Source organism: Bidens hawaiensis, unplaced genomic scaffold, assembly GCF_021521415.1.
Source record: "Bidens hawaiensis isolate Kalapana, Puna unplaced genomic scaffold, B.hawaiensis_p1.1 tig00062303_1, whole genome shotgun sequence".
Taxonomy (NCBI): Eukaryota; Viridiplantae; Streptophyta; class Magnoliopsida; order Asterales; family Asteraceae; genus Bidens; species Bidens hawaiensis.
Genome location: NW_027501179.1, coordinates 22,550 through 50,247, shown reverse-complemented (window position 1 = coordinate 50,247; position 27,698 = coordinate 22,550). Strand labels below are relative to the sequence as shown.

Here is a 27,698-nt window from a genome sequence, read left to right as displayed (position 1 = left end):
TTGTTGTGTTAAAAACTTGAATTTTAGGCTTAATTATGCAAGAATCATTGAAAAGAATGGGGAAAGGGTTTGAAGATGGGGTATGCTATGGAGTTAGGGTTTGGGGAGAGTAGCGCGGTTTAGATTGTGGAAAAACGGTTCATTCTAACGATGTTTCGATTTGGCTTGGGTCAAAACGATTATTTTTTCTAAATTTTAATTATTGACACAAGTAATATTTAGAGCCTGTATTTAGTTACTTTCTATTTGGCAATGGCAAAGCTTTGATTTTGCATATGGAAGCATGTGACTTGTTCATAATATACATTTCACTGCTGGAACTACTGTTTTGAATGATATAGCCCAGTTTTTTATCGAGAAACGTGACAAAAACAGAATTTGTAATGCTATCTCTTATCGTTTCGAATGACATGGTATTCTGTGTGTTTTATTATAATGATATTGTTTTCTATTATGTTTATCGACCAGACCCGACCCAGACAACGACCGACCCAAAAAATTTGAACGCCGAAAGGGACCCCATTGTCAAAAAATCCTGCGTCCGCCACTGACTACAACCACAACAAAGCTAGCTAGGTCAAGCAATGGCCGTGGAAGCTAAGACCAAATACGATCGTCAACTCAGGTAGCTGCTTTTCTTCACCAAACTAAACCAAACCCTAGCTCATCTCAACATTAATTATTATTGTTAATTGTTTTAATTAATCAATTAACATGATGCTTGCTTGCTTGTAATTGATAAGACAACACACATATCCATTCGTGTTCTTGTTTGTTTTTCATATCTTCTTCATGTTACATACAGGATCTGGGGTGACCAAGGCCAAGCTGCACTTGAGAAAGCTAGCATATGCTTGCTCAATTGTGGGCCCACTGGCTCTGAAACACTCAAAAACCTTGTTCTTGCTGGTATTGGAAGCATTACTGTTGTCGATGCTTCTAAAGTCGAAAACGCAGACCTTGGAAATAATTTTATGGGTATCTTTTCCTTTCCTTATCCGTTGTTCTGACTTCATTCAACTTTATTGTTAATCTTAATAATAACAATAATAATGTGTTTGCACAGTCAATGAGTCAAGTCTTGGACACCCAAAGGCAAAATGTGTTTGTGCTTTTCTTCAGGAACTAAATGATGCCGTTAAAGCCAAATTTATTGAAGAACATCCCGTCACTTTAATTGACACAAATCCTTTGTTTTTTTCTCAGTTCACATTGGTTGTAGCCACTCAGGTAAATCACTTTAGCTTAACATTTTATGATTATCAACAACAGATGCTCTGTAAACTCTTCTGATTTATCTTCACTATCTGTGGATTTAAATTCAGCTGGTTGAAGATTCTATGGCGAAGTTGGACCGCATTTGTCGTGATGCAAATGTTATGTTAATATTTGCACGCTCATATGGCCTCAGTGGGTTTGTTCGAATCAGTGTCAAGGTACATCTGAATTTTTATTTGGTTTATTTTCCGTTAGTATACGTGTATGCCCTTCTGAATTTAATCTAAACATTTTATATTTAACTATTTCATAATAAATAAGATTTAAATAAGATAATTTTACAATTTGCTTCCCAAATAAATAAACAGAACATTATGTGTTGAGACGAAACCAAGTAATAATGTTAAATTTCTATTTGTTTGTTCAATTAAACATATTGATTGATATAAGTGATTGGTCTTATATTTACCACTAGCTTCCGTGTGACACACGGGTTTTAAACGTTAATTCTAAACCATAGTTATTAAAAGCGATAGGCGCACACAACGCGAAAGTGCCTCTCCCAGGCGCTAGGCGCAAAAAAAGCGTGGGCCTGAGACAAAAAAAGCGCACCTAAATAAAAATGTTCACAAACAAAATTTATAATGGCAACAAGCTGCACTAAACTAACGGACCAGTCTATTACTAACATCATAATCGAAAACAGAAAATAAAAACAAAACAGAATTTAACTAATATCATAACCGACAGCATAAAACGAAACAGAAAACAGTAACAAGTTGCACTAAACTGTCTATTACTAACATCATAATCGAAAACAGAAAACAACAAAACAGAATTTAACTAATCTCAAAACCGAAAGCATAAAACGAAACAGAAAACAGTAACAAGCTGCACTAAACTGTCTATTACTAACATCATAATCGAAAACAGAAAATAAAAACAAAAGAGAATTTAACTAATCTCATAACCGAAAGCATAAAACGAAACAGAAAACAGTAGCAAGCTGCACTAAACTGTCTATTACTAACATCATAATCGAAAACAGAAAATAAAAAGAAAACAGAATTTAACTAATCTCATAACCGGAAGCATAAATCCAAACAGAAAATAGTAACAAGCTGCACTAAACTAACCTCATATTCTAAAACAAAAAGTAATATATATATATATATTGCTACATGTTCCTTCTGGTAGCGACTGGTTGCTTGTAGTTGTGATAATAAAAACTAAATGCCGATCATTATATTATAAAGATAAACAGAACACTTAATTATGTTAATCCCATATATTTTGGGTAGGTTGTTCAAATATTAATAGCATTATAATCATATAAAATCAAGGTTAATCAAAAAATAAAAAAAATTCACTTGCCGTTTTTATGCCTAAAATTCCGCCTGTAGTCAACCTAGTCGCTGTTTATACGCCTCGCCCAGAAAAATCGCCAGGCGGCTGGGCGCAGCGCCTTTAATAACTATGTTCTAAACATGTGTGAATATATATATAATAAATCAAATTAGAAATTTAATTATATAAAAGTTTTTTATTATCGTGTTGCGGAATTGGTTTAGTTACAATATTTATTTATGAAATCTGTTAAAAGCATTAGTTATAATCTTGTATATAGATATGATTCTGTTAAAGCATTAGTTATAAACTTGTATATAGAAATAAGCATGATCATATAAATATGCTTGAATTCATAACATCAAAATTTTAACATTAAGGGTTTTAAGCATATGCCATAGAGGGAAGAAAAATGAAAGTGTTTTAAGGGTGGTTTCATTCTTTTGTCGCCGTAGACATAAATAACGTGCATATAATAACAGTGTGTTTGTGTGGACTGTGGAGAGGATTGATGATCATTAATAGGCCATATTTCCATAGTTTTGTTGATCACAAAAGTATGGGAGAAAAGTAGGGGAGTGCGATGCGTAGTTAAAAATATAAAATGATAATAAAAGGCCATATTGGCCCATTTACCTAAGAACGGGTTCATTTAGATTGTCTTTACCTTTAAGAGGTTGAAAGGGTAAAATAACATGTCAAAAAGGTCATCACATTTATACAAAATGCTTAAACCTCCAACTCTTTTTATTAGCAATAGTTAATGGCAATTTACTTTTCATAATCTTATTTAATACAATAATGATCTAATGTAGACAAAAAGTGCTCATAGCTCGACCCAAACCAACCCATTTCGACACGTTACCTAGCCTGCAATCTGTTTTGACGTGTTAAACATCAACGGTTTTGGGGTTGATCATCATAAATTAGAGTTCATCTGAATTCCTGAGTGCTGCCTTTTCCTTGAATTTTTGTTATTAAAGTTAGGCTCATAGTTTTAGTCTGTTAGAAAAATTCAAATATTAAATGAACGTGTATTACACAGATTCATCTGTGGTCTTTTTTCACGCGCTATGTGGAGGAGAGAGTGAGCAATTGTAGAAGTACGAATGTTGAAAGCAAAGTTAAACTTCATTTGTATCAGTTAATTAGTTAAACAACTTACACATAGGATAACAAATGCACGACTTCTTGCAACCCATTTACAGAGAAACCAATCTGCTCCACAAGCCCTTGGTAATAGGTGGGTCAAGTGGTTCCCTGTATAACAAACACCAACATATAACTCAGTCATCATACTTTTTATCGCGGCTAAACGTATTGGCTTGATTGGATTGATAATATATAATAATACTCACAATCAGTCAAATTAGAAGAAGTCATTGAATTTATGATGGCGAAACTTTATTGTCAGCAATCGTTCCTGCAATACAAAACAAAAGCACGAATTGTCAGACTGTCAGTCTTTATTTGCCTTGTTATTCAAAATCATTTAAAAAAAGCATTATTAGAAATTAACCTGGTGGGACATTGTAATTATAATTGGTTTGGGCACACTTGGTGTGATGAGTTTTCTAGCCCACAATAACCATAAACTCAGGGTCGTGATGTACTCAAACTTGATATTAAGCACCTGATTAAACTAAGGTGACATGGTCAATGCTTGCTGGCGAATTACTTGATTTTCAGATTCAATATTTGAAAGCTTTTCATCAATCCTATAAAAATAAAAATATTTTCAACAATCAAAGTATATCAGTGGCACAAAATTCAAATGCACATTAAAAAATCAAACCTTTATTCTTTTTCATGAGAGTTAAACTTAAAATCCACTTTAAATATCAATACTATTATGATCACAAACCTTTGATTAGATTCTTGAAGCTGATATGCTCGTTTCTTCGCATCTTCAAACTTTTTCACTAAATCATCATTCCTAGAATTAGCTTCTATCAAAGAGTTTGTAGCCTCTTTAATCTCCTGTTTTTTGATTTAGCATCAAAACCTGAACAAATTTATGGATCAAGTTAGCCACCACCACTGAATTGACTTATTCTACTTTACGGATCAAAGCCTGTTTTTAATTTATTCTATGTGGTAAGAAAGAAGATGCTATAGATATATTTACAAGTATTTTATAAATTTATTGCGTGCTCTAAAAGCACGAAATAAGTTGATGATTATTTGTTTATTTTGAAATAAGCTGTTTTCATTAATCACTTTGAGATTGCCAATTTCAAACTGATCATCCTCATGGAATCAAAGTTACAAGTTTACCATTAATTTGATCTCCTAAAGATAAATAATAGTAGTAATAATAATAATAACAATAATAAAACCTATCAATCATTTAATATACAATCATTGAACCAATTTTTGAATCAAGTAGTGGATTTGGCCCCAAATTTATCAAAAGCAGCATTCTTTGAAGCAAATGTAGTAATGAAATCACTATCCACTACACTGAAATAGGAACATGAACCCAAAATGTCAAAAAAGCTAGACACAAGAAAAAAAAACAAATAATTTCGGAATGAAATTTGATACAGATTTAGAAAATCATTCATGTTAGTAGAGATGTGAACATACGCCAAACAAATAAAATAGCAACTTATTAAACTCAGAAAGAATGTATTAAGAAAGAAAAAGAAAAAAAGAAAAAATGTGGTTATCGACACAATCAACCAATAACCCCAAAATCAAAATCTATTTCTATTTAAAATATGAAATTCCATATTTCATCATCAATCAAATCCCAAATCCAGATCTAGTTTATATTTGAAATTCAAAATTTATATCTAAAATCAACACGATACACTGGTATTTAAAAAAGAAAAAACCTACAAGCTTCTTTGCTCCTGTGGAGTAGACTTCCGCGGCAAACGACCGTCGGAAGTCTTCATAGTCGGCGCAACCACCTTCGAAGATCTTCATGTACAGCTACCGCCATGGATTCGAATTATCGATTCCCGACGACGAAGATTTCAGAGGAAGATTATCAGATCAAACCTTTGATGCTTTTAACAGAGGTGAAGAGGTATAAGATTAGGGTATTCTTGAATCTTGTGATGAAAAGTTTGAATTTTGAATTTGATGAAGAAAATGTAAGGCCCGGATAATCGTGTAACTTCCATAGGAAGATTTAGGATGAAAATGTGGATAGCCTCTTTGATTGCCAACTCAGCAGATAGCATATTTACTTGACACGTGGGCACAGCTAAGGAGAGGGGGACAAGTGTCCCAACTTATTCTCTTTTATTTATAGGGAGATGGGATGAGTAGATATGGTATTTTTGTGTTTTTAAACGGTAAATATGAGTAGTACATATGAATTCAAGGATGTTGTTCATGTAGTCTCATTATCGATATAGGTCAAATGTTGACTTTTCTATACAACAAGTCAATGGCTGTAATCTTGTTTTTCATGATGTGACAGGAACACGCGGTTATTGAGTCAAAGCCTGATCATTTTTTGGATGATCTCCGGTTAAATAATCCATGGCCTGAACTTAAAAAGTTGGTATTTTTTTAAGTGAACATACTTTTATTAGTTTGTGCTGCATTTGACTGGAAGTAGTTTTATACTTCTATATACCAGATATTAATTTCTTACATTGTTTTAGGTTTACCGAGAACATCGACTTAGATGCATTTGATCCTGTAGTCCATAAACATGTGCCATACATTTTAATTCTTGTGAAGATAGCAGAGGAATGGGCTAAAAGTCATGGTGGAAGGCTGCCATCAACTAGGGAAGAGAAAAAGGAATTCAAGGTTTTTACTTAATTACCCAAGATTTTCTTCTTATGTCTCAGTATTTTTAAAACTGTTACTTTGGAACTTGTAGGATTTAATAAAAGCGAAAACAGTTGCAGCAGATGAGGACAACTATAAAGAAGCTATTGAGGCCTCGTTCAAAGTTTTTGCCTCAAAAGGAGTCGGTAAGTACATAAAATTACTGTAACATAATCTTCTATTGAAGTATTCTAGCTGTATGTTATGGATATTATCATTTTGAATCAATTATTTTTTTTTGTTGTATGTACTATGGGAAAATGTTGATGCACACTGTTTTTTTTCCATTTGCATTATTAAGTCTGTAAACTTGATGAAAAGGAGCTTTTTGCTAGGTTTTAAACGTACAAGGATTTAGTTGTGCACAAATAAGGTTTAGGCACTTGTGTGCTAATTTAGAGGAGGTCTATTGTATTTTTAACAGCTGCTCTGTTTATAGTTATCTATAAGAAACTGAAATCATTAGAAACACTCTTTTGCATAATTACACTTTTTGCTATGTTAATGGATTATAAATTTAAGTTGATGAAAAAGTGTAGATGAAGTAATGAGGACTAGAACTGATAATATTAACAAATGACATTCGTTTAAACTCCAGGCTCAGATTTGAAACGCATACTTGATGATCCACATGCTGACGTCGAATCTGGTGCATCGGATTTTTGGGTGATGGTGGCAGCATTAAAGGTAGTGATTCACGTGTTACTCTCATTTTGCATATTTCAATTTTTAGTTTTGTGAAAAATTGCTTCTAGGTCAGTGATTATAATTCTTGATTGCAGGAATTCATTGCTAATGAAGGTGGTGGGGAGGCACCACTTGAGGGATCAATACCAGATATGACATCTTCTACTGAGTGAGTCACCATTGATAATTGCTACTTTCACTGAATGTAGGATAATGCTTGTAAAGGTCACCAAGTATTCTATTTTCTCATTAAGGCTACCTGTATATTTAAACAACTTTACATGCCATCTAAGTACGTATAGAGTTTTGTTTATACCTAGATAGTCAAAGTCACAAGGCTGGCCAACTGGTTTAAAATCAATTTAAAAAAAATTACTTCTTGCTCTGCCCATGCCTTGCATGCGCCTAGCTAAAGGCAAGTGCCTTGATTGTTCTTTAGAAAGCTTTTTACTTGAGCGCCTTTGACTACTATTGTTTATACGCTTAAAAACATGCTGGAAATTGACCAAAAACAACCTCTTCAAAATATAGATTGTTCTTATTCATCAGACATGTTTTTGGCTTAATTTGGTATGAATGAAAGCAGATACATACTATAAAGTAACGTTTTTATATCAAATTGTTGCTTTTTGATGGATCAATACAAGGGTATATTTGTTTTCCCAAAAAGTGTGATGGATTTTCTTTATTAGGCATGAATGGCCTATATATTAATTTCAATAATGATAAAGAAAGTTAATAGTTTGGCCCCACATATAGTTTCCTTTCTTTTTACCACATGTTGTTTTTCATTAAACAAGGCATGTTGACAATTCTATTCTAGGTTATATGTAAACCTGCAAAAACTCTATCAGGCCAAAGCTGAAGCTGATTTTCTTATGGTTGAGCAACGTGTTAGAAATATATTGAAAAGAATTGGCAGAGATCCATATAGCATTTCCAAAGCAGTCATAAAAAGCTTCTGTAAGAATGCAAGAAAACTCACAGTACGTATTTACATTTAGTAAGATATCTCATATACCACCTCTCACGCCTCTATGTATGATCTATGTATAAGCATGGTGGATTTGTGACCTCTTCTGTATGTAAATTGTTGCTTCATTTTCCAGGTATGCAGATATAAACTCATTGAGGAAGAGTTTAACTCTCTAGTTTTACCTGAGTTGCAAAAGTACCTGACTGATGAGGAATACAGGTATTTTAATCACTTTTTATCTTATCGTATTTCATTAGGGAAAATATTGAAGAAAAGAAAAGGAAACTGCTTATTGATGTTTATGCTTGATTATTGTTGTGAGTAAATTATATTTTTGTCCCTATGGTATGCAAAACGATGCATAAATCATCTCTAATGTAGCTTAAAATCTAAATAATTCCTGAACAGGCCTGGTGTGAGTAAAATGAATAAATGCCCCCTCATCTTCAATTTATAATTTGGTCTTAAAATATTATTTAATTTTAAACCCAAATTCATAACATTCAACAACACTGAGAACACAAACATAAATTCATAGCCTTGAAAAATGTTAATTGTTATTATTATTCATTAGTTGTTACTAACTGTTGTTAATGGCAGTGTCGCTGTGGGATTCTATATTTTGCTTCGAGCTGCTGATCGATTTTCAGCTAACTATAATGCTTTCCCTGGGCAGTTTGATGGGTAACATCCATCTTCATCATTCCATTACTACCTATCAATGCCATACATATATTAATTGTACTAGTAGTATTTGTACAGGGCAATGGATGAGGATATATCAAGATTAAAAACTACAGCAGTTGGTCTTCTTAGCGACTTGGGGTGCAACGGGTCCACTTTGACAGAAGACCTTATTAATGAAATGTGTCGTTATGGTGCTGCTGAGTTACACACAGTTGCAGCTTATATTGGTGGAGTTGCATCACAGGAAGTTATCAAGGTTATTTCACTTGCTGTTTTTTTAATTTATAATATAGATGTCAGTTTTCACTCACTTATGCAACAAGATGCATACTTGGGTGGCCCTAACGAAAAACTTGAATAATATTGCTGAAAAGGAAATCAGTAGTATCTTAAAAGTTTATTTTTGTAAAAAACCCAAATCGTAATTTTATTAAGAAATTGTAGCGTTGTACTATGAGTTTTGTTTTCGTAGTTGACAATCACATGACAAACTATTCATAAAAATTTGGACAAAAAATGTTGGTTGTCAACCTGACACGCCTCGTTTTGACTTTATTTTTAGCAAAAAGTTTTGTGGGTTCATGATGCTTTGTATTAAATTGAAGGGCATTTTAGATATCTATCCTTTCTATAAAAGTACATCATGTCTAGTCAAACATTGGGTTTTATGCAATGGTCCTTCTTGGTCTCGTTGAATTATGAGTTGTAATGTTTGGGATTGCTTAGTGCTATTTGAAACAAACAGTTTGGATTGGTATAAGCAACTTCTAAATAATTAGATAAAACTGTTTTGATAAACAAAACAGCTTATTACTAAACAAACAAGTGAATGTAATTTAAGTTTTAATTGCATGCAGCTTATTACACGACAATTTGTGCCCATGAGTGGAACTTTCATCTTCAATGGCATTGATCACAAATCTCAGTTGTTGTCCTTATAAGGTAATCTCTTGAAATTACTTGTTTGCCCTTGTCATCATTACAAGTAATCGTTTTTAAGGGTATTTGGTTAATGGATGGACACTTGTTTTAAGCTATGTATCTGGTCAGACAATGTAAATTAGGCCCTGCAAAACGGGTCATTCCAAAAAATATCAATTGATCGAAACTATCACAAGAAATTGCCTTGAAAACTAATGAACACAATTAAGCATGAAGTTAGGCAGTAACTATAAACAAATTTTGAATCTATAATTTAATTGCAGAGTTTACTGTTATAAAAAGACAAACCATATCTTTCGGAATAATAAAGTACTGACTTTTCTTTTGATATTTAGATGGTTGCAAGGTTGAAGGACAAGTGGGATTTGGAATTGTATACTTTGACATGAGAGTTTTGATTTAGGAAGAGAGAGGATGTTGCATGGATATTCTATTGGAAGTAATGTTGGAGTTGTATTTTGTGGAGAAAAGGTTGGACATTACTTTAAACCCTAATAGTTTTTTAAGTGATTCGCATAGCGTCAGTTATTGAAAATGCCGCGCAAAAATACAACCAAGTTATTGCCATCAAATGATAAGAACAAAACCTGCTAGCAAATGGGTTGGGTTGGGTTGGGTCAAAACTGATCATAGGTCAGAACGGGTTAGGGTTGAAACGGGCCAATTAGAAAAGGGTTGTTTTGGTTCGGGGTCGGAACGGGTTAGGGCCAGGGTCAGAACCAGTCAGGGTAGGAACGGGTTCGGGTCAGAACGGGTCAGTGTCCGGTCGAAGCGGGTCAGAACATGGTTTGGGTCAATTTTTTTTTTGAAACGAGGACAACGGTGAAAACATTTTAGTTTTTTGTTTACTTTTTCTTTTTGATTTATATTTTAAGCTATGATTTTTCTATTTTTTTATTTTTTGAATTTTTTGAGGGGTTTTTCCTTGAGATAAAAAACCCCTAAAAAATTAAAAAAAAAAATCATAAACTCAAAATATAAATAAAAAACAAAAATAGTAAAAAGCTATATTGTCCGGTTTCAATAGATAAATAAAAACTTGATCCGAGCCAAAACCTGACGCGAACCCGTTCCAATCCAAAACTTGTTTTGTGCCAAAACCTGTCTCGTGTGGAAATCTACGTCACTCTAAAACCCGTTCTCACTTGAAATCTGCCACATTTCTTTATGACAAACCCACATCGACCCATTTCATTAAATTTGTTGACCCATTTTGACCCGAAAATAGCTAGGCAGAATTTCAAGTGACCCATTTAGTTAAAATGTCTTACCCAAATCAATCTATGTAATTTTCAAAGCAACCCAAACCGACCCATTTGAAATGCTTTGGGTCAAGAATCAAGATTGCCACAATGCCACCTCTACTGCTACATATGGCTGTTGAGTGTGGGTCCATGGTCAGCCTCGGTCGTCTTTGGTTGTAATAATGTTAAGAGAGTGGTATGATATAAACTTGACCTAAAGATACAGAACACCAAACTTAAAATTATATATTTGCTCACCAAACATTTCATATTAATAATTCACACTTTAAAAAGGTCATCAGAGGTTGTATATGGCACAATTTTTTACATAAAATTGTGTTAAAATTCATTTTTAAGTGACGTGGATGATGACGTTCAAAACATTATTTGCTTGCTTATATTCCAAGAAAAGAAACAAAATGTATCGATTTACCAAGTTTGACCTATCCACGAGATGCTACATTTATTTAGTTAAATAATCAGTAATACCATTTGAAAGCGTCATTGGGGAAGGATAGTGAGAGCCGGAGGTGGCCGTAGTAGTTTAAATTTACCAGTTTTTCGTCTAAAATTTTATACGTGATATAAAATCACTCGTTTTATACCGAAAATTTGAGCCCCTCTCTAGTTTATGAAATTTGTTATACATTTTGAGTCTGTCACCCCCACCCCACGACGTCCTCGTTTGAGCTTCGCCACTAGTAAGCGTGTGAAAAGTTCAAGATTTTCCTATAAATATTCCAATGGTAATGGCAACATCATCATTTATAATATCTTTCTTTATTTCTTGGCCAAGCCAATATCATGTCAATTGCCACTTCTGGCCTTGCCGAAGCTTATGTGATTAGAAAGCATTATCAAGAAAATATGAACAAGACAAATTACAATTCACATGGTTGATGGTACAACCAACACCATCAATCCATCATGCTAGAGAATGATGACCATTCTTCGACTGTCGGTTGTCTCCCAACTTTGTTCAATAAATTCCATCTAACGCCTTTAAAAACTAGTGTCGCGGTTTCTAACTCCTTGGGATAACTAGAAACCAAATGCCTTTGGTGATCTAAGCAATAGTGACAACCACCACTGCTAGAGCACCCTTAGTTATTATGATGTGACACCGAAAGAAGTTGTTATAATTAGAACTGAAACGCATTGTATTAAAACCTTTAATTGTTATGGGTTGGTTTTTTACTTCTTTTAATTTTTCTAATTTCAAAAAAATAAAGTTTACGAGTAAGATTTTTATAATAATAATAAAGTATTATATTAGATTATTAGCCTTAGAACCCGTGTTGGTACACTGATAGATCAATGTTTAAATTACGATTGATTATATGATGCAAATAAAAAAGACAATTAAATGTGAACAGTAACTACATAATTATATATAAAAACGTATTACATATATGTGTATAACTATATACTACGTGTACAAAAAAGTTTTGAATTTACAATTTAAAAATTTTTTAAAATCTATTTATATACAACATTTGAAGTTTTATCGAAAGTTTTCCTATCTTTATCTAATATTAACAATTTTAAGCCGCGGCTGCATGTTACTCAGGATAACACAGCATACAATTTTTAACTGGAAAAACTCTAGACATCAAATGACCAGACTAACCTTAGTAAGAGACTGTCATTTGCTCTTATTTATTTTCATTGTAAAGTATATGACAATTCGAAACCGTCTCATTTGAAATATGGATGGAAATAAAATATCAAAAAGAGTTAAAGTAACTATATGCGTAAAAGTATGTTTTCTATTATTAATATGACTTTTGCCTCATTACAAAGCGTTTTACTAGTAACCTTTTTCCATTACACATAAATCATTCTTATGATCAAGCTTTTGTAATAACATGACTGGAACATCAACTTGTAATTTTTTTAATTGATGATTTGGAACTCTAGGAAACATAAGTCTATTGAGGAAATCAGGTGAATATCAGCTCTCATCAAAGTTGTTGCTAGGATCAGTGGAAAACCAAAACTTTCTAATAGGAGGTGTAATAATCAGTGACGGATTCAGGATTTTTTGTCAATGGGGTCCCGTATTTCCGGTTAAAAATTTTTTCGAGTCAGTCATTGTTCGGGTTAGGTCGGGGTGAAGAACATAATAAAAAAACAATATTATAATAAAACTTTTTTTTCAATCATCGCCACCTGAACGGGCAAAAAAGGGTCGGGTTGACACATAAACACTTTTTTCCCTTTTTTTCAAATTATCAACTTTATGCTCCTGTCGACCAATCACTTTGTTTAACTATTTTCTTATTTACGCGTTTGAGATAGAACCTAGATCCACCCTTTTGTAAGCATGTGTCGAAAACCATTAACTTAACTTAGTGAAAAATAAAACTGGTATTTTAGAGGTGTTTAGATGTTTCCAAAGAAAACCATACATAAAGTTGAAAACAATGATATGTATTTTAGAGGTGTTTGAATGTTTCCAAAGGTATTATTGCAACATTAACAATCAAATGATTGAATAACACTAAAAAATTAACACAAAAAACCAAAAACTACGCCTTGTAAGGCTTGAACTCAGGTCCTTTTAAAAGTAAAACAAGAAACTTTTCACCAAACCACACCAACATTAATGGTATGGATTCCAGGTATTAAATCTTATGGGGTCCTAAAAAAATTTAATACACCACTTCTAATAAATTTTAAAAAATATTGGTGTCTCGGACCCCGATCCACACTATATGGGTCCGCCCCTGGTTGTCAAGAACTTGGATGACCAAGGAAGCTGCATTGCGTGGCTTCGTCCTTAGAGACTAAGTTAGAGGAACTTTCAAAATCCAAAAAAATTGGTCATTATCAAGGATAGTCTCAATCTAACGGAGAAGTAACAAGTTTGCCCCTAATGAGCAATTAACTGTATAATTTTTATCTTAATCAAAATAGTACAATTTGTTTTGAAATGATACAAAATGAATGTCACGAGGCATACAAAATTACTTTTCCGCTAGACTGATATTGCTCTAAACAAAGATTTGAACGTTTGAAGCCATATTGGCCAAGTTGCCGCTATGGGTTACTATTGACACTCATAATAGAGTTGTACATTTGTGATTCGCCAGTGCGTTGTTGGTAACCGTAACTTTGAAGGGTTAATAGCTTGAAACCCTTGCATATTTTTGCTTATTTTCAACACTCGTAAAAGTATTTATTTATTTATATAACACACAAGTGAACTTGCGAGAAATGTCATCAAATATTTGATGACATTATATTAAAAATTAATCTCATTATATTAAACATTAATCATCAAATATTTGATATGAAAATCCTATAAAATAGGGATATACTAAAAATTAATATTCTATTTTATTTAAAAAAAGATATTATTTATAATTAAGAAACAATTTTATAATAAAGAAAATAAACGGGTAATGGGTATCACCAAACCCAGATAGCTTTTAAACTGGATTATAACATATCATTTATTTGTGAAACCATTTTATCATCAAACCGCAAGTATATTAATTATTAACTTTCTTACAATAAATAAAATTAAAATCCAATTATGTAACGCCCGTTAATTCCGGTTTCAAAAATTAAAGATTGTAGAGTATGTATAACTCTCGGGACTTAACCGACGTTTCTCGGAAGCCTTTACGTCATCCCGGTACGTTAAAGAACCTAACTCTTCCTTCCATTTTTCCTTACACTTCAATCTGGAGGGACTAGAGTGTAATATCTTATATTATAACATGATCTAACCCTAACTTCCTTGTGCTGTGCGATCGGCAGAAAAGAACAAGAACAAGACCCACTATTTTCTTTTTTGCAGCCAATTCTAAGCCTTAGAACTTCAATTCAAGGTATGTACTACGATTCCCCAAGTCTTTTACACGTCAATTGATCCTTATATTGCGCGTATTGATCGAAAAACGTCTTGTTGTAGGCTAACCGGGTGGCTGCCTAATTGAGCTTTTCCGGGGCTGTTTCGAGTGAGGTTTTCGCATCAAAATCCAACTAGGTATGACATGTACATCATATTATAATTTCATGCCCAGTGGAGGTGTTTAGGTCGGTCAATCGATTTTAGTTCGAAAACTAGGGTTTACCGGGTGTAGGATTGACAATTGTTGAGTTTGATGCGTTAATTGATCGGATGACCGACCGAATCAGTTTGTGCAGCCCTAGGGGGGTTTAAGGGCTGTGGAAAAATTATTTTTTTGATGCTCGGGGCTGTTGTGGTTAGTGCTTTGTAACATCCTAAAAATTTTAATGATGAATAAAGGAAGTTATGTTTAGTGATTTCGCGTAATTAATTAGTATCGGGTAGGGAGCGGGTCTTGGTCGTGGATTAATTGAGATGGGTTAAATAAGAATGGGATTTCAGGGATATAAATACCCCCAAAATCCCAAAAATATCTTCATTTACATCTATTTCTTCACACACTCAAAACACACACATTCTAACCGATCAAGATTCGAAGCCGAGACCCGAGATTTTGTTGATAGATCTGAGTTGGTAAGGTAAGAACAAATCCAACAAAGCTAATATTACTGAAAATGGTTAGGATTGGATGGGTTAACCGGACCCGAAACCCAAACTGCCCAAATCGGACCCCTAAAACGTCGATTTTAGGCCGATTTGATGGTTGGGATTTGTAGGCGCCGATCATACGATTCCGTGGGTACCAAAATCGAGTTATTTGGCTAAGAAACGAAGGATTTATGGGCAAACAGATCTGCAGCGCGATAACTTCGCCTGCAAGATTAAGTTCGCCTGATGAACTTCGCCTTCAAGCGTAACTTCGCCTTCAAGCGTAACTTCGCCTAAGGATAACTTCGCCTACGGCCAAGTTCGCCTAAGGATAACTTCGCCTGAAGCCAAGTTCGCCTAAGGATAACTTCGCCTGAAGCCAAGTTCGCCTAAGGTTTAACTTCGCCTGAAGCCAAGTTCGCCCGAGGTTTAACTTCGCCTGAAGTGAAGTTCGTTTAGAAAATAAATTAAAAACCTAATGGAAAATGTGTTAAGACAGTTAATGGAAATAAAATTTTTCCAAGCTGACCTGGCAGCTCGACCCCAGCCAGGGGCTCTGCCCCTTGGACCCTGCTAGGGGCTGCCGCCCCTAGACCCCGCTGCCAGGGGCGCTGCCCCCGGACCCCCGTTCGTTGTGGGTCATATAAAGATAGAAATACATTATAAGTAGTAATAGTTAAATTGATATGTATACTTGATATACAGTCAGCCGTGCACAACTGAAGAAAGGGATTACGATCAACGGAGAACGTAACCGTGTTCAGGTGAGTTTCTAGCCCCATTTAGGTGTTATGTTTTCGGGGCTGTGTGCATACTCGGTATGTTTGTTAATACGCTTATCCTAAGAGATAAGTGTATGCCTTATGTGAATGATATGATATGTAGGAATGATTGCTTGATGGTACGTGAACGATCTTCGGATATTGCACGTACTGTCAGGTCGTAACGCTATGTGTAAGGTAAGTATGATATGTATGCTTATGTGTATGAACGTGATAAAGTTAATAAAAGAAGGAAATGACGGTTGCATGGTTGTATGGTTACGAAAAGGGTACCGAGCCCTAATAATACTCGAGGTATGATGTATGGTTGTATGGTAACGAAGAGGGAATCGAACCCTACTAATATTCGAGAACTAGGGAACCGAGCCCTACTAATATTCGAGGAAAGAGGGAAACCGAGCCCTAATAATACTCGTGGAAAGAGGGAAACCGAGCCCTAATAATACTCGAGGAAAGAGGGTACCGAGCCCTAATAATACTCGAGGAATGAGGGTACCGAGCCCTAATAATACTCGAGGAAGGAGGGTACCGAGCCCTAATAATACTCGAGGAATGTAGGGCGTAATGCTCTTTATAACGTAAAATATGAATGTAAGTTAATACAAAAGAAAGTAAGAAAGTAAGAAAGTATGAAAGTAAGAAAGTAAGAAAGTAAGAAAGTATGAAAGTATGAAAGTATGAATGAAAGAATATAATGTTATGTGAAGGGTATGATTATGTGATTATCTAGAACTCACTCAGCGTAGCTGACTTTTAGTATGCACGCAGGTGAGTAGGATGAGGCAGCTCGCTTGAGGAGACACATGGCACTGAACAAGAGTCTGGCATCTGAAGACTTATGATGTTTTAATTTAATACTTTAATGTTGAAAGACAAAGGATGTTTTGAGACAAGTTATGAATTATGTAAAGTTTTATGAAAGTTTTATTTTCCGCGTAAATGTTTTAATTAACTCTGATATTTAGAACTGTGTTTATGAGTAAATCCAACACGAAAGTAGGGTTACCGGTAACGGGGCCTTACATGCTTCGTCAATCGAGTTGGCGGTGCGCGAATTTTCGTTTAAATGTTAAAGTAAGAGTTGTAAAAAGGAACCGTCAACCCTATCAACTCGGGTGACATAATTTTGATGAATGAAAAGATTTAAAATGGAATTTGGTCCATTTGGGGCTGATTCGTTTAACAAATGGTTTTAAGGTTTATTACACGCGCATTCGACCCGATTTGATTACCCTTGGGCCAAGTTGTTGGGCCTTGGGCCAAGTGTTGGGCCTTGGGCCAAGTTGTTGGGCCTTGCGCCAAAGTGTTGGGCTTGAACGACCCATTAGGCAAGAGTGTTCTTACGGTCTAGTTTAGTAACGTGTTGTGTATAATTTACAGGCCCTTGCTTGTGATTGTGCACTTAGAGATTCCTAGCTCGTTGCAGGTGTTCGATTGATTTCAGGTGAGTTCATGATGCCCTTTTTACTCTTTTAACTTTTGGGCTAGCATGCACACCTAAGTGTTTTCCTACTGGATGAAATGTTTTAAACGATTTTATATAGGCCTGCTAGAATAGGGTAGGCCTTGGAATGTTAACATATATACATATATATAAATTATTGTTTGGCCTCTATTTGGCGAATGTTGTAGTCGTTTAGACTACTGAATGTTGTGCATGCCTACTTTGTGTTTGCATACGCTGAATGTTACGTGTTTGGGTTGTACGTTTGCTCGACCCTGAATGTTATATGTGAATGTTATATATATATATATGTTGTTATACATATATGGATGTATTTAAAGGATGTTTACATATGTATGAGAAAGTCTAGTCTTCGGTAAATGATGACTTAATGGATGTACCCTCTTATTTTTACTTTAAAGACTTTTGGTATGATTATCATAATTTTCATTACTGATAATACTTATTTAAAACTTGAACTCACTCAGCTCAAGCTGACTTTGTGAGTTTCAGGTTAGGAAGAGGATGCCTTATCGCTTTGACGTGCACGAAGCTACTTGGACGGTGAAGGGCATACGGGAATTGAAGTTTTACTATTAAACATTTATTTTTACAAGTTTTTATTTAAAGATAAATATGTTGATTTTGGGCAAAATTCCCGGGTTTTGATAACTTATTTTATTATTTATGTTTTCCGCTGAATTATACTCTGAATTGCTTATTTTAATGAAATGAACCATTTTAAGTTTAAATATTTTTACAAGCGTTTTGTATGATTACCAACTGTGGGGTTCCCGGGGTTCGGGGCCTTACAAATTATATATATATATAAATATTAATAATGAATAATGTAAAACAATCTTTTTAATACGGGGGATAAAATCTAGTATATATATATATATAGAGGAGAGTTCAAATAAAAATAAATAATTTCCTAAGAATGGTAAGAAGGGCATAAAATTTGAAGTTAAGAAACTATTTGAGCCTATCTAGGACATTATGTAGACTAAATCCTAAATCCTAGGAAACTATTTGGTATTTTGAAAACTACTAATCTCAACCACTAGATCCTAGAGCCAATGGCCTATATCTATTCTTACTCTTCCTAGAAAACTATCTCTTTTTATTTTAACTCACCCATATATATATGTATGTATATATATATATATATCTATAATATATATAAATGAAACCTTTAAAAGCTCTCTGGTTGCTCGCTAAATTCTTATGTATTTGACCCGAATTTATGGGTATGGGTCTCACCAAACATAGATAACTCATAAACGGGTTATAACATTTCATTAAATTAAAAATTAATCTCACCAAATATTTGATGTGAAAATCCTATAAAATAGGGATATACTAAAAATTAATACATGATTTAAAAAAAAAGATATTATTTATAATTAAGAACAATTTTTTACAAAAAAATAAGCGGGTATCGGGTCTCACCAAACCCACATAACTTTTAAACCGAGTTATAACATCTCATTTATTCGTAAAACTCTTTTATCATCAAGCCCTAAGTATATTATTAAATTTCTTGCAATAAATAAAATTAGAATTCAAAAAAATATATAAATATTATAAACGTATAATGTAAAACAATCCCAGTAATACGGGAGATAAATTAAATTAAAAATTAATCTTACCATATATAAATAGCGATATACTAAAAATTAATATCTGATGTTTTTAAAAAAAATATTATTTATAATTCAAAAACAATTTTATAGTAAAAGAAAATAAGCGGATCATGGGTCACCAAATCCAAATAGCTTTTAAACAGATTATAACATATCATTTATTTGTTAAGCCCTTTAATCATCAAACCCTAAGTATATTAATAACTTTCTTACAATCAAGAAAAATTAAAACCTAAAAAATAAATATTAAAAAAGAAAAATGTAAAACAACCCCGGTAATACGGGGGATAAAACCTAGTATATATATATAAATGAAGCCTCTAAAATTCTACGTGTCACGCTCTGATCGCTTCCAACCGCTTATGAAGCCGCTAGATTGCTTCATTTGTAATTGGTGAGCTGTCATTGATTTAGCCTGTTTTTGACCCGTTTTAGCATCAAATTCGGATAAGTGGGTTATAACATTAGGAGTTGGTTCTAGCTCACTATACCCCGATACCATACATGGATCTAAAAACCTCACAAATCCTAAAACTCCATTCCCTAATCTCAAATTAACGGGGATTACTTCATGCTAAAGATCTCAAGATAACCGATATTCAATTGATATCTTATCTGATCCAATCTTCACAAGTTCAAGCCATGGAAACGGCCTCTTACATAAAAAGTATAGCGTAAGGTTATATACATCAGACCGGGAAGGACCGGGAAGCAGTCTGGGCCCTCCTTGGATCCTACGTAAACACGAGACCCCAGGGCACCACCTAGTATACCCCATACAAGATAATTAGAAATTGTATTGTATACTGGTTGTGTTCATTGTTATGTGTGTGTGTGTGTATAGGAAATGGACCTGATACAATAATTTCTATTTCTAATCATACAAGACGTACACGACTTGTATCCCTGTCGATTTCAGTTAGCGATCTATGGTTTCAATTAGAATAGCGAGCAACAACACTCAGATTAGCGATCTAGGGTTTCTACAACCAGAATAGCGAGCAACAACAACGCGAGATGGTCTTCGTCCACCTTTGCTCCCATCGATTCCGTCCACCTTCACTCTTACCGTTCAGCAAACTGTCACTGTCCAGCGATTCCGTCCACCTTCGAAACCACCATCCACCGTCGTGATATACCGTCTCCTTTTGTTGTTCACAGGTTTGTTTAGCTTTTGATAAGAATTGAAATTGGAATTGAAGCCAATTGATCAATTAATTTTTGAAATCGATCCATTTAATCATCAATTTGAAGCTTCAATCGATCAACTTTGACTTTGAGTGATGGTTTTTAATCTTGAGAGTATTAGGTTTTAAGCCTGAACGATTTAGAATTTAACCGTAAACGTTTTAGGGTTGGAATTTGGCTTGAAGTTTTGTGTGCGTACGTAATGTACATTAAGCGATTATTGTACGTTAACTCACCCCTATATATATAAATATATATATATATATATATATAAATATATATATATATATATAAATATATATATATATATATATATATATATATATAAATATATATATATATATATATATAAAAGTAATAAATGGTAACATAATTAGTATTATGTTTTACATTATAATTAGCCTATTAGGGAATACATAGAAATTTAAAGAAGAATTTAAAAAGTAGGTGCTGTTTGTTTTTTTAGAGGTAAAATGTATGTAGTCTGTAGACCATATCAACAGATATCTGTAGCAGAAGAGGTGAACCAAACCTCTGTAGTCAGTAAGAAGAGGATTGTTTGTGTTTTAACGTCTGCAAGCTGCTACTAATTGAACTAAAATTAATAATAATTACAAATTAAATTCTAAAAACTAATAATAATTAACAAATCAATTACAGGAAAGTGGCAGTGGTGTGGGGGTGACCAACAGAGGTGTATGGCGAAGGCAGGAGGAGGGGGGGGGGGGGTGACGGCGGAGAGAGGAGAGGGGTGGAGGGTTGCTAGGGTTTGATCGAAGTGTTTGAGGAAAATGGTCTGATGAAAATAATATGATAGAAGATGGGATGAGAAGAAAAGGTTAGATGGAAACTAATGGTCCAAGTTTGTATCAGGAAAATGGCACGCATGCCTTTTTGTAACGTCCTTGTTTCGATAATAATAAATAAAGCATTTCGAGTTTATTTTAGTTGTCGTGTCGAGAGACGTCAATTAAATTATTTAGGAGAATGGATAAAGTTAATAGAGGCTAATGGACTTAAGGATAATTGTGGGCCTAAAAGCCTTTAGGCTTTGCCTATTTATACCTCTAAAAAAACCCTAAATCATCCTTATCCTCATCATTTCACCATCATCCTCCCAATCATTGTCACACATCCCCATACACACACAAAAATCTCCTGTGCACCAACATTCCAAATTCATCCATCCAAATACTCAGGATCTAACCAATCAATCTATAAGGTAAATATTATGTTTACTTTCATTTCATTTCCTTATTAAGATTTATAACATACGAATAAACGAAATCTAAAAAGTTTGTAACAAAACGAGAAGACACGAATCAATCCTAGTGAACCGAATAAGAAAGATAAGTCTTCGGTTACGGGTGTAACTCGAGTTCGTAGTTGTTGATGGAACGAAACCCGAACCCCCTGACATAGGCTGTCACGGTCTCCTAAAAAACAATTAATTTAAGACTTAAGTACCTATAATAAGTACGGGTAAGTAAGGTCGTCTTCACAGGAACTCGAGGAAAGTACTAATTTAATATTACTAAATTAATTATTAGACTAAAGCGGACAGACGATGTCAAGCGGTTTTTAAATAAGATTAATTAAAACTAAACGATTACTTAAAAAGATTTTGTAAACAATATTAAAGAAAAGTATTCATTCTAGGTTTGGTAATGTGACATCTGACTTAATCACAGATTCAACTGACTTGATTGCGCAGTAATTGCTAGACCTAATAGTTTGATTGTGATGACAAACGATACCCTAACCGAATTGTTGACACAATTGAACTTAGCCTACCCAATTACCAATTTATGTTATGAAAACCAATTAATTTGCAAAGACCGATGATTACTAGTTCAATGACACAAGAGCTAACCCTAAATGGTGATGAACACAACCAAAATAGTGAAGCAACAATTAATAATCAATGACATAAATTGTTTAAACAATCAAAGCAATAAACAAGCAAGATCAAATCATAAACTTAATCAAACTCTTAATCTTTAAGCATATTGAATCTGATCAGAAGTTAAGATACATAAAACCTAGCCTAGAATGAACACGGAAACTTAGCCGAGCATCGACATAACGTTTAAAACACTTATCTTGATGAACATATGATCAATGATGGATCCGGAAGCTTCGGGATGGCTGAAAGTCGTCCTTGGGAGCCTTTTCTACCTCTGGAAGTCGTGATAAACCGAATGGTGAAGTTAATGGGTTTATATAAGGCAAAACCTAGATTTTTTCGGTTTTAGGTCGGTTGGCGTCGCACGAAGTTGCAATGGGGTTCATCTTCGTGTCGCATGAAGGACAAAATATTAAGGCTCATAATGTTGCAACTTTGCGTCGCGCGAAGTTGCATGTCCAGCATCTTTGCATCGCACGAAGATGCAAACAAACTTCATATTCAGATTCGTCTCATTGAGAATCCGAAATTCATATATTATGGATTCCGTAACTCATTTTCTAGGCCGAGATATGCCCGTTTTACTAAAAGACACTTTCCTGGTAACCCGTCTGGTTCAGCTTTCATTTCGGCTTCAGGTTTCTCATCCAATCCTTTCCCGAATCCTTCTTAACCATCCATATATGTTTCCCCATGCTTCCATCATCTTGAGGCTTTCTTAATCTTCATCTGGATGGCTCTGAATTAGCTCGTTTAAGCTCCTTAACTTCCAATGTACTGAAAACACATAACAATGTTTGAAGTACCAATGTTCATTTATTTATTTACCTAAATATAACTAATTAATATATAATAATAACTAACTTTTACCCAACCATCACCCCAAACTGTTCAGCCATGGTTAAATTCGAACCCGAAAGCTTGAAACAGAAACCAACAAAAGTTGAACCCAGGTCTGAACCACGACAGATTGGGTGGGTCTTTTATCCGAACCCTTCAGCTGGCTCTTTTAACCGCGAGATCTGAACCCAAGCTTCAACAACCGAATCTTAAGGACCCGAACCTGGGGTGCGAGGTTAGGTTCGACGGACGGCTCGCGAGGTATGAGTCGCACAACCCGTGCGAATCATTCCCATAAAAGGATTCGCACGACTCGTGCGAATGGTTGTCGGAGAAAATTCGTACGGCATGCGAATGGTCATCGGAGAAAAATTCGCACACCATGCAAATGATTGTCGGAGAAGAATTCGCACGCTAAGCGAATGGTTTCCAGAAAAGAATTCGCACGCCATGCGAATTGACTGGCATGCGAATTTTTCCGAGCGAATCGATTCTGTGCGAATCGATTTGAGGCGACCCAAACCTCGTGCGAAGCAAGCTTCGTGCAACTCAGTTAGCCTATGCTCAGACTTAGTCCAGCTCCTCCTCATCGACCATGGTGACCGGCACCTGGTGGCCGGAAATCTAAAAGGGGCGGCGACGGTGGTCTTGTAAAGAATGAGAAAGGATAAGAAGATGAATGAAAAGAGGGTAGGTGGGGAACGTTGAGGTAACGGGTTATATAATAATAATAACAAGTTATTAATAATAAATAATGATAAGAGTGCAATGTGGATACAAGAACTTGAATGAACCCGAACCCGAGACCCGACTCGACTTGAACCCGCAACCCGACTCGCTAGGGACCTTACCACGTATGTTCGTTAAAGAAACCGTGAACGTATTGGTTTGTTAGAATAATAAAGTTCATGTTCACTAAAGGTTAAGGATGCAAACTAATAATAAAATAAGGATTAAAGTATATTAAATTAATATGAACGGGTAAAGAAGGTTACATGCCGGTTCAGTTAACTTAAAAGTTAACCCCATTAACTTAATAAAATAAGTAAAGAGGGAAATATAGAGATTAATACCTGTGTTATTAACAGTTAGTCGGGCACAGTTGAAGAAATGAATTACTATTAACTCACAGAGAAATTGACTGCAGGTGAGTTCTAGCCCCTTTCTTTGTGACGTTTTTCGGGCCTGTGTGCATACTCCTATGTGATAGCTAAAATACTTATACTAAGTGATAATTATAAGATACGTGTATGATTGTTCATTGAATATTATTATTATATGATGATTATATGAATGAATATGTATATACATAAGACAGGTAAAGTATGCACGTATGATGTGAAAGTATGGATAGTTGATGGGATATGTATGGATGTATGGCTAAGCAAGACGAAGGGACCAGACCCTAATAATATATGAGATGACAGGGACCAGACCCTAATAATATCTGAGATTGAGATAGAGGGACCAGACTCTAATAATATTCTAGATAGTAGGGACCAGACCCTGATAATATCTGAGAGAGAGGGACCAGACCCTAAGAATATCTGAGTTTGAAGAATCAGGATAGTTTATGGTATACCATAGGGAGAGTATGAAAGAAAGTATGTAAATACGTATGCATGTACATAATGTATGCATGAATGAGTAATAGTAAGTAAAGTATGTAATACGTATCTTCGGACACGTATAAGCATGAATATGAATGTATGTATGTTAATTGATTATCTAGAACTCACTCAGCGTAGCTGACTTTTAGTATCTACGCAGGCAGATGAGATAGGTTGCATGAGGGAGACATGTGGCAAATAAAAGAAGTCTGGCATCGAAGAAAAGAAGATTCACGCGTTATTTATATTTAATGTTTAAGACTTATGTTATTTCGGTTTAAGACAAAGTATTAATGCTATGTATGAATGGTTGACTTTTATCTCCGCGAAATGTTTTAATTAACTCTGATTTTACGAATTATGTGAATGAGTAAATCCAAATAGTGTGAAAGTAGGGTACCCGGGATCGGGGCCTTACAGGTTGGTATCAGAGCAAAAGTTCAAGAGAATAAGCATCCTACATGCTTAGACTCGAACAGAGAATGGGACGAAAAGAAGAAAGAACGAAGATGCCAGTTAGAGAATGTCATGTGTCACTCATGCAAGGTTAATACGTGAATTTCCTTACGTATAATGTAGGGATAAGTAAGGAAAGCTATATGAATATCTAGTGATAGAATTGTTTGTTCGTATTTGAAATGTTTGATGTTCTAACTACTTTAAGTAGAACCAAGCACAAGTAGACTCACGAAAGGAAGTGTATAGGACACGGAAATTAATGTGAGCAGCTAATCCCAGCTGGCCACTGTTATTACTTGCAGCCTTACTATCCTTGTACTAAATAGTTCCTCACGTGACGATGTTTTTGTTTTCCTTTAGGATTCAGATGGCTGGTACTAAGACTACTAGACAAGGAGGACGCAAGGGACGCCGTGGTAGGCCACGGGTTAACCGAGTACCCTCAGAAGAGCTGGTTACTGAACCTAGTGAAGACAGAAGCCTGACTATACGTGAAGAAGAGTATCAGCTCGATCATGCTATTCAAGCTGCGATTACTCAAGCTGTTGCTGTTGCGGTGAAGAATCTCCAATCTGAGAAGTCTAATGAAAGCCATACTAAGACTGTTGAGAAGACTGGGGAGAGTAGTAAGAAGGATACTGAGACTGAGAATGAGGCGTCAAGCGAGGTTCGTTCTGTGAAGATGAATGAAGGGAATAGAGCCGAGGTGGTTGCAACTACAGAACCTTCAAGAGTTGTGACCCACCTAAGCTAACTGGTACTAGTGACGCAATCGCTACTCTTCAATGGATAACCGCCATGGATAAGGTTATCCGCATTAGCGAGTGCCGTCCCGACCAAGCACCCAATCATTTGGTGATGAAGCTATGTTCTGGTGGGAAACTGTTGAACAAAGAAAGACTGCTGATGAAATTAAGGCTATGAGGTGGGATGATATGAGAGAGATGGTAATGAGGATGTTTTGTTCTGATGCTGAGGTTGAAAGGGCTGAGATGAGGTTCCTGAACTTGAAGGCGGGAAAGATGACACACTGTGAGTACACCACTGAGTTTAACCGTATGTCAAGACTTGTGCCCAAGATGGTGAATACCGAAGAGAAGAGAATCAAGTTTTATGTTAGAGGACTTCCATAGAATGTCCGCATACTGGTCAAGGCGAGTAGACTTGCTACTTTCGATTCCGTGGTTGCACTTGCGGAAATGGTTTATGATTAGCTGGCAGTGAATGAGGTGGTGATAGAGGAGAAGAAAGAAAAAAAAATGGGTTGCTCACACTAAGCGGCCCAATACTCAGATGTGGAATCCCAAGGACAAGAAACAGAAGGTATGGGAGAGAAAGTCGTGCAAGACTTGTGGGAAAATTCATGGTGGTGAATGTAAGTGGAGTGCTAGTACTGATGTGTGTCATAAGTGCGGGAAGCCTCATGGAGGGGAGTGTAGGCTTGGGTCAAATGCCTGTTTTCAGTGCGGGAAGGTGGGGCACTATGCTCATGAATGTAATGCAAAACCCACCTGCTAGAAATACGGGAAGATGGGTCATATGGCTTGAGAATGCACTGAGGGTGAAGCTGGAGGTAGTGGGAAGAAAGATGCTGAGAAGAACAGGCCAAAGACTAGGGCTTACATGCTGATACAGGAGCAGGCCAAACAGATTCCTGATGTTGTGACAGGTACATTTTCTCGTAAATGGTATTTCTGCTTATGTTTTTTTCGATTCAGGTGCTAATAGAAGTTTCGTAGATGTAACATTTTGTAAGTTAGCTAAAATGACATGTAGTCGTGTGCCTGAAACTTTTATGGTAGAAACGGCTAGTGATACCTTTGTTAGGATAATGAGAATGGTTATGGACGGTAAGATAGAATTAAAGGGACGTGAGTTCCCTGTTACTCTTTATGTAATGACCTTAGGTGGGTTTGATGTGGTTTTGGGAATGGATTGGCTGTCTGAGTTTGAGGCTCAGATAGTGTGTAAGAGTAGATTGATAAGGTTAAAATCCTTGGATGGTGGTACAGTGACGGTTTATGGTGATAAGGAAAGTTCGGGGCTTAACGTCATTTCGATGATAAAAGCCGAGAAAATGTTAAAGCGAGGGTGCGGTGCCTACCTGGCGTATGTTGTCGATGCTTTGGAGGAGGTAAAGGAAGTGAAAGATGTTCCGATAGTGTGCGACTATCCCGAGGTGTTCCCTGAGGACCTTTCGGTGTTGCCACCGGAACGAGAGGTAGAATTTCAGATTGAGTTAATACCAGGAGCACAGCCCGTCGCGAAAGCACCTTACCTACTGGCGCCGTCCGAGATGAAAGAATTGATGTCCCAACTGCAAGATATCCTCGACAAAGGTGTCATACGATCGAGTGTCTCCCCATGGGGCGCGCCGGTGTTGTTCGTCAAGAAGAAAGACGGAAGCAAGAGAATGT

General features: G+C 35.4%; 1 protein-coding gene across 1 annotated transcript; it reads left to right on the top strand.

Moving 5' to 3' along the window:
• Positions 1-844: 844 nt before the first annotated feature.
• On the top strand, positions 845-10,081 carry LOC143603625 (NEDD8-activating enzyme E1 regulatory subunit AXR1-like). The gene is made up of 14 exons (XM_077080375.1): positions 845-978; positions 1,067-1,230; positions 1,326-1,436; positions 6,002-6,081; positions 6,189-6,339; positions 6,413-6,506; positions 6,959-7,047; positions 7,143-7,216; positions 7,871-8,033; positions 8,157-8,242; positions 8,624-8,707; positions 8,786-8,966; positions 9,568-9,652; positions 9,999-10,081. The coding sequence occupies exons 1-13, from the start codon at positions 975-977 to the stop codon at positions 9,649-9,651; spliced, it is 1,365 nt and encodes a 454-aa protein (XP_076936490.1). The 5' UTR covers positions 845-974; the 3' UTR covers position 9,652; positions 9,999-10,081.
• Positions 10,082-27,698: the final 17,617 nt, after the last annotated feature.

Bases quoted from the DNA above. Each gene is read 5' to 3' on its own strand.
- LOC143603625 (XM_077080375.1), top strand. The intron at 1,437-6,001 runs GTACATCTGAAT...ATGATGTGACAG, and splicing joins TTGTTCGAATCAGTGTCAAG to GAACACGCGGTTATTGAGTC. The intron at 8,967-9,567 runs GTTATTTCACTT...AATTGCATGCAG, and splicing joins CATCACAGGAAGTTATCAAG to CTTATTACACGACAATTTGT.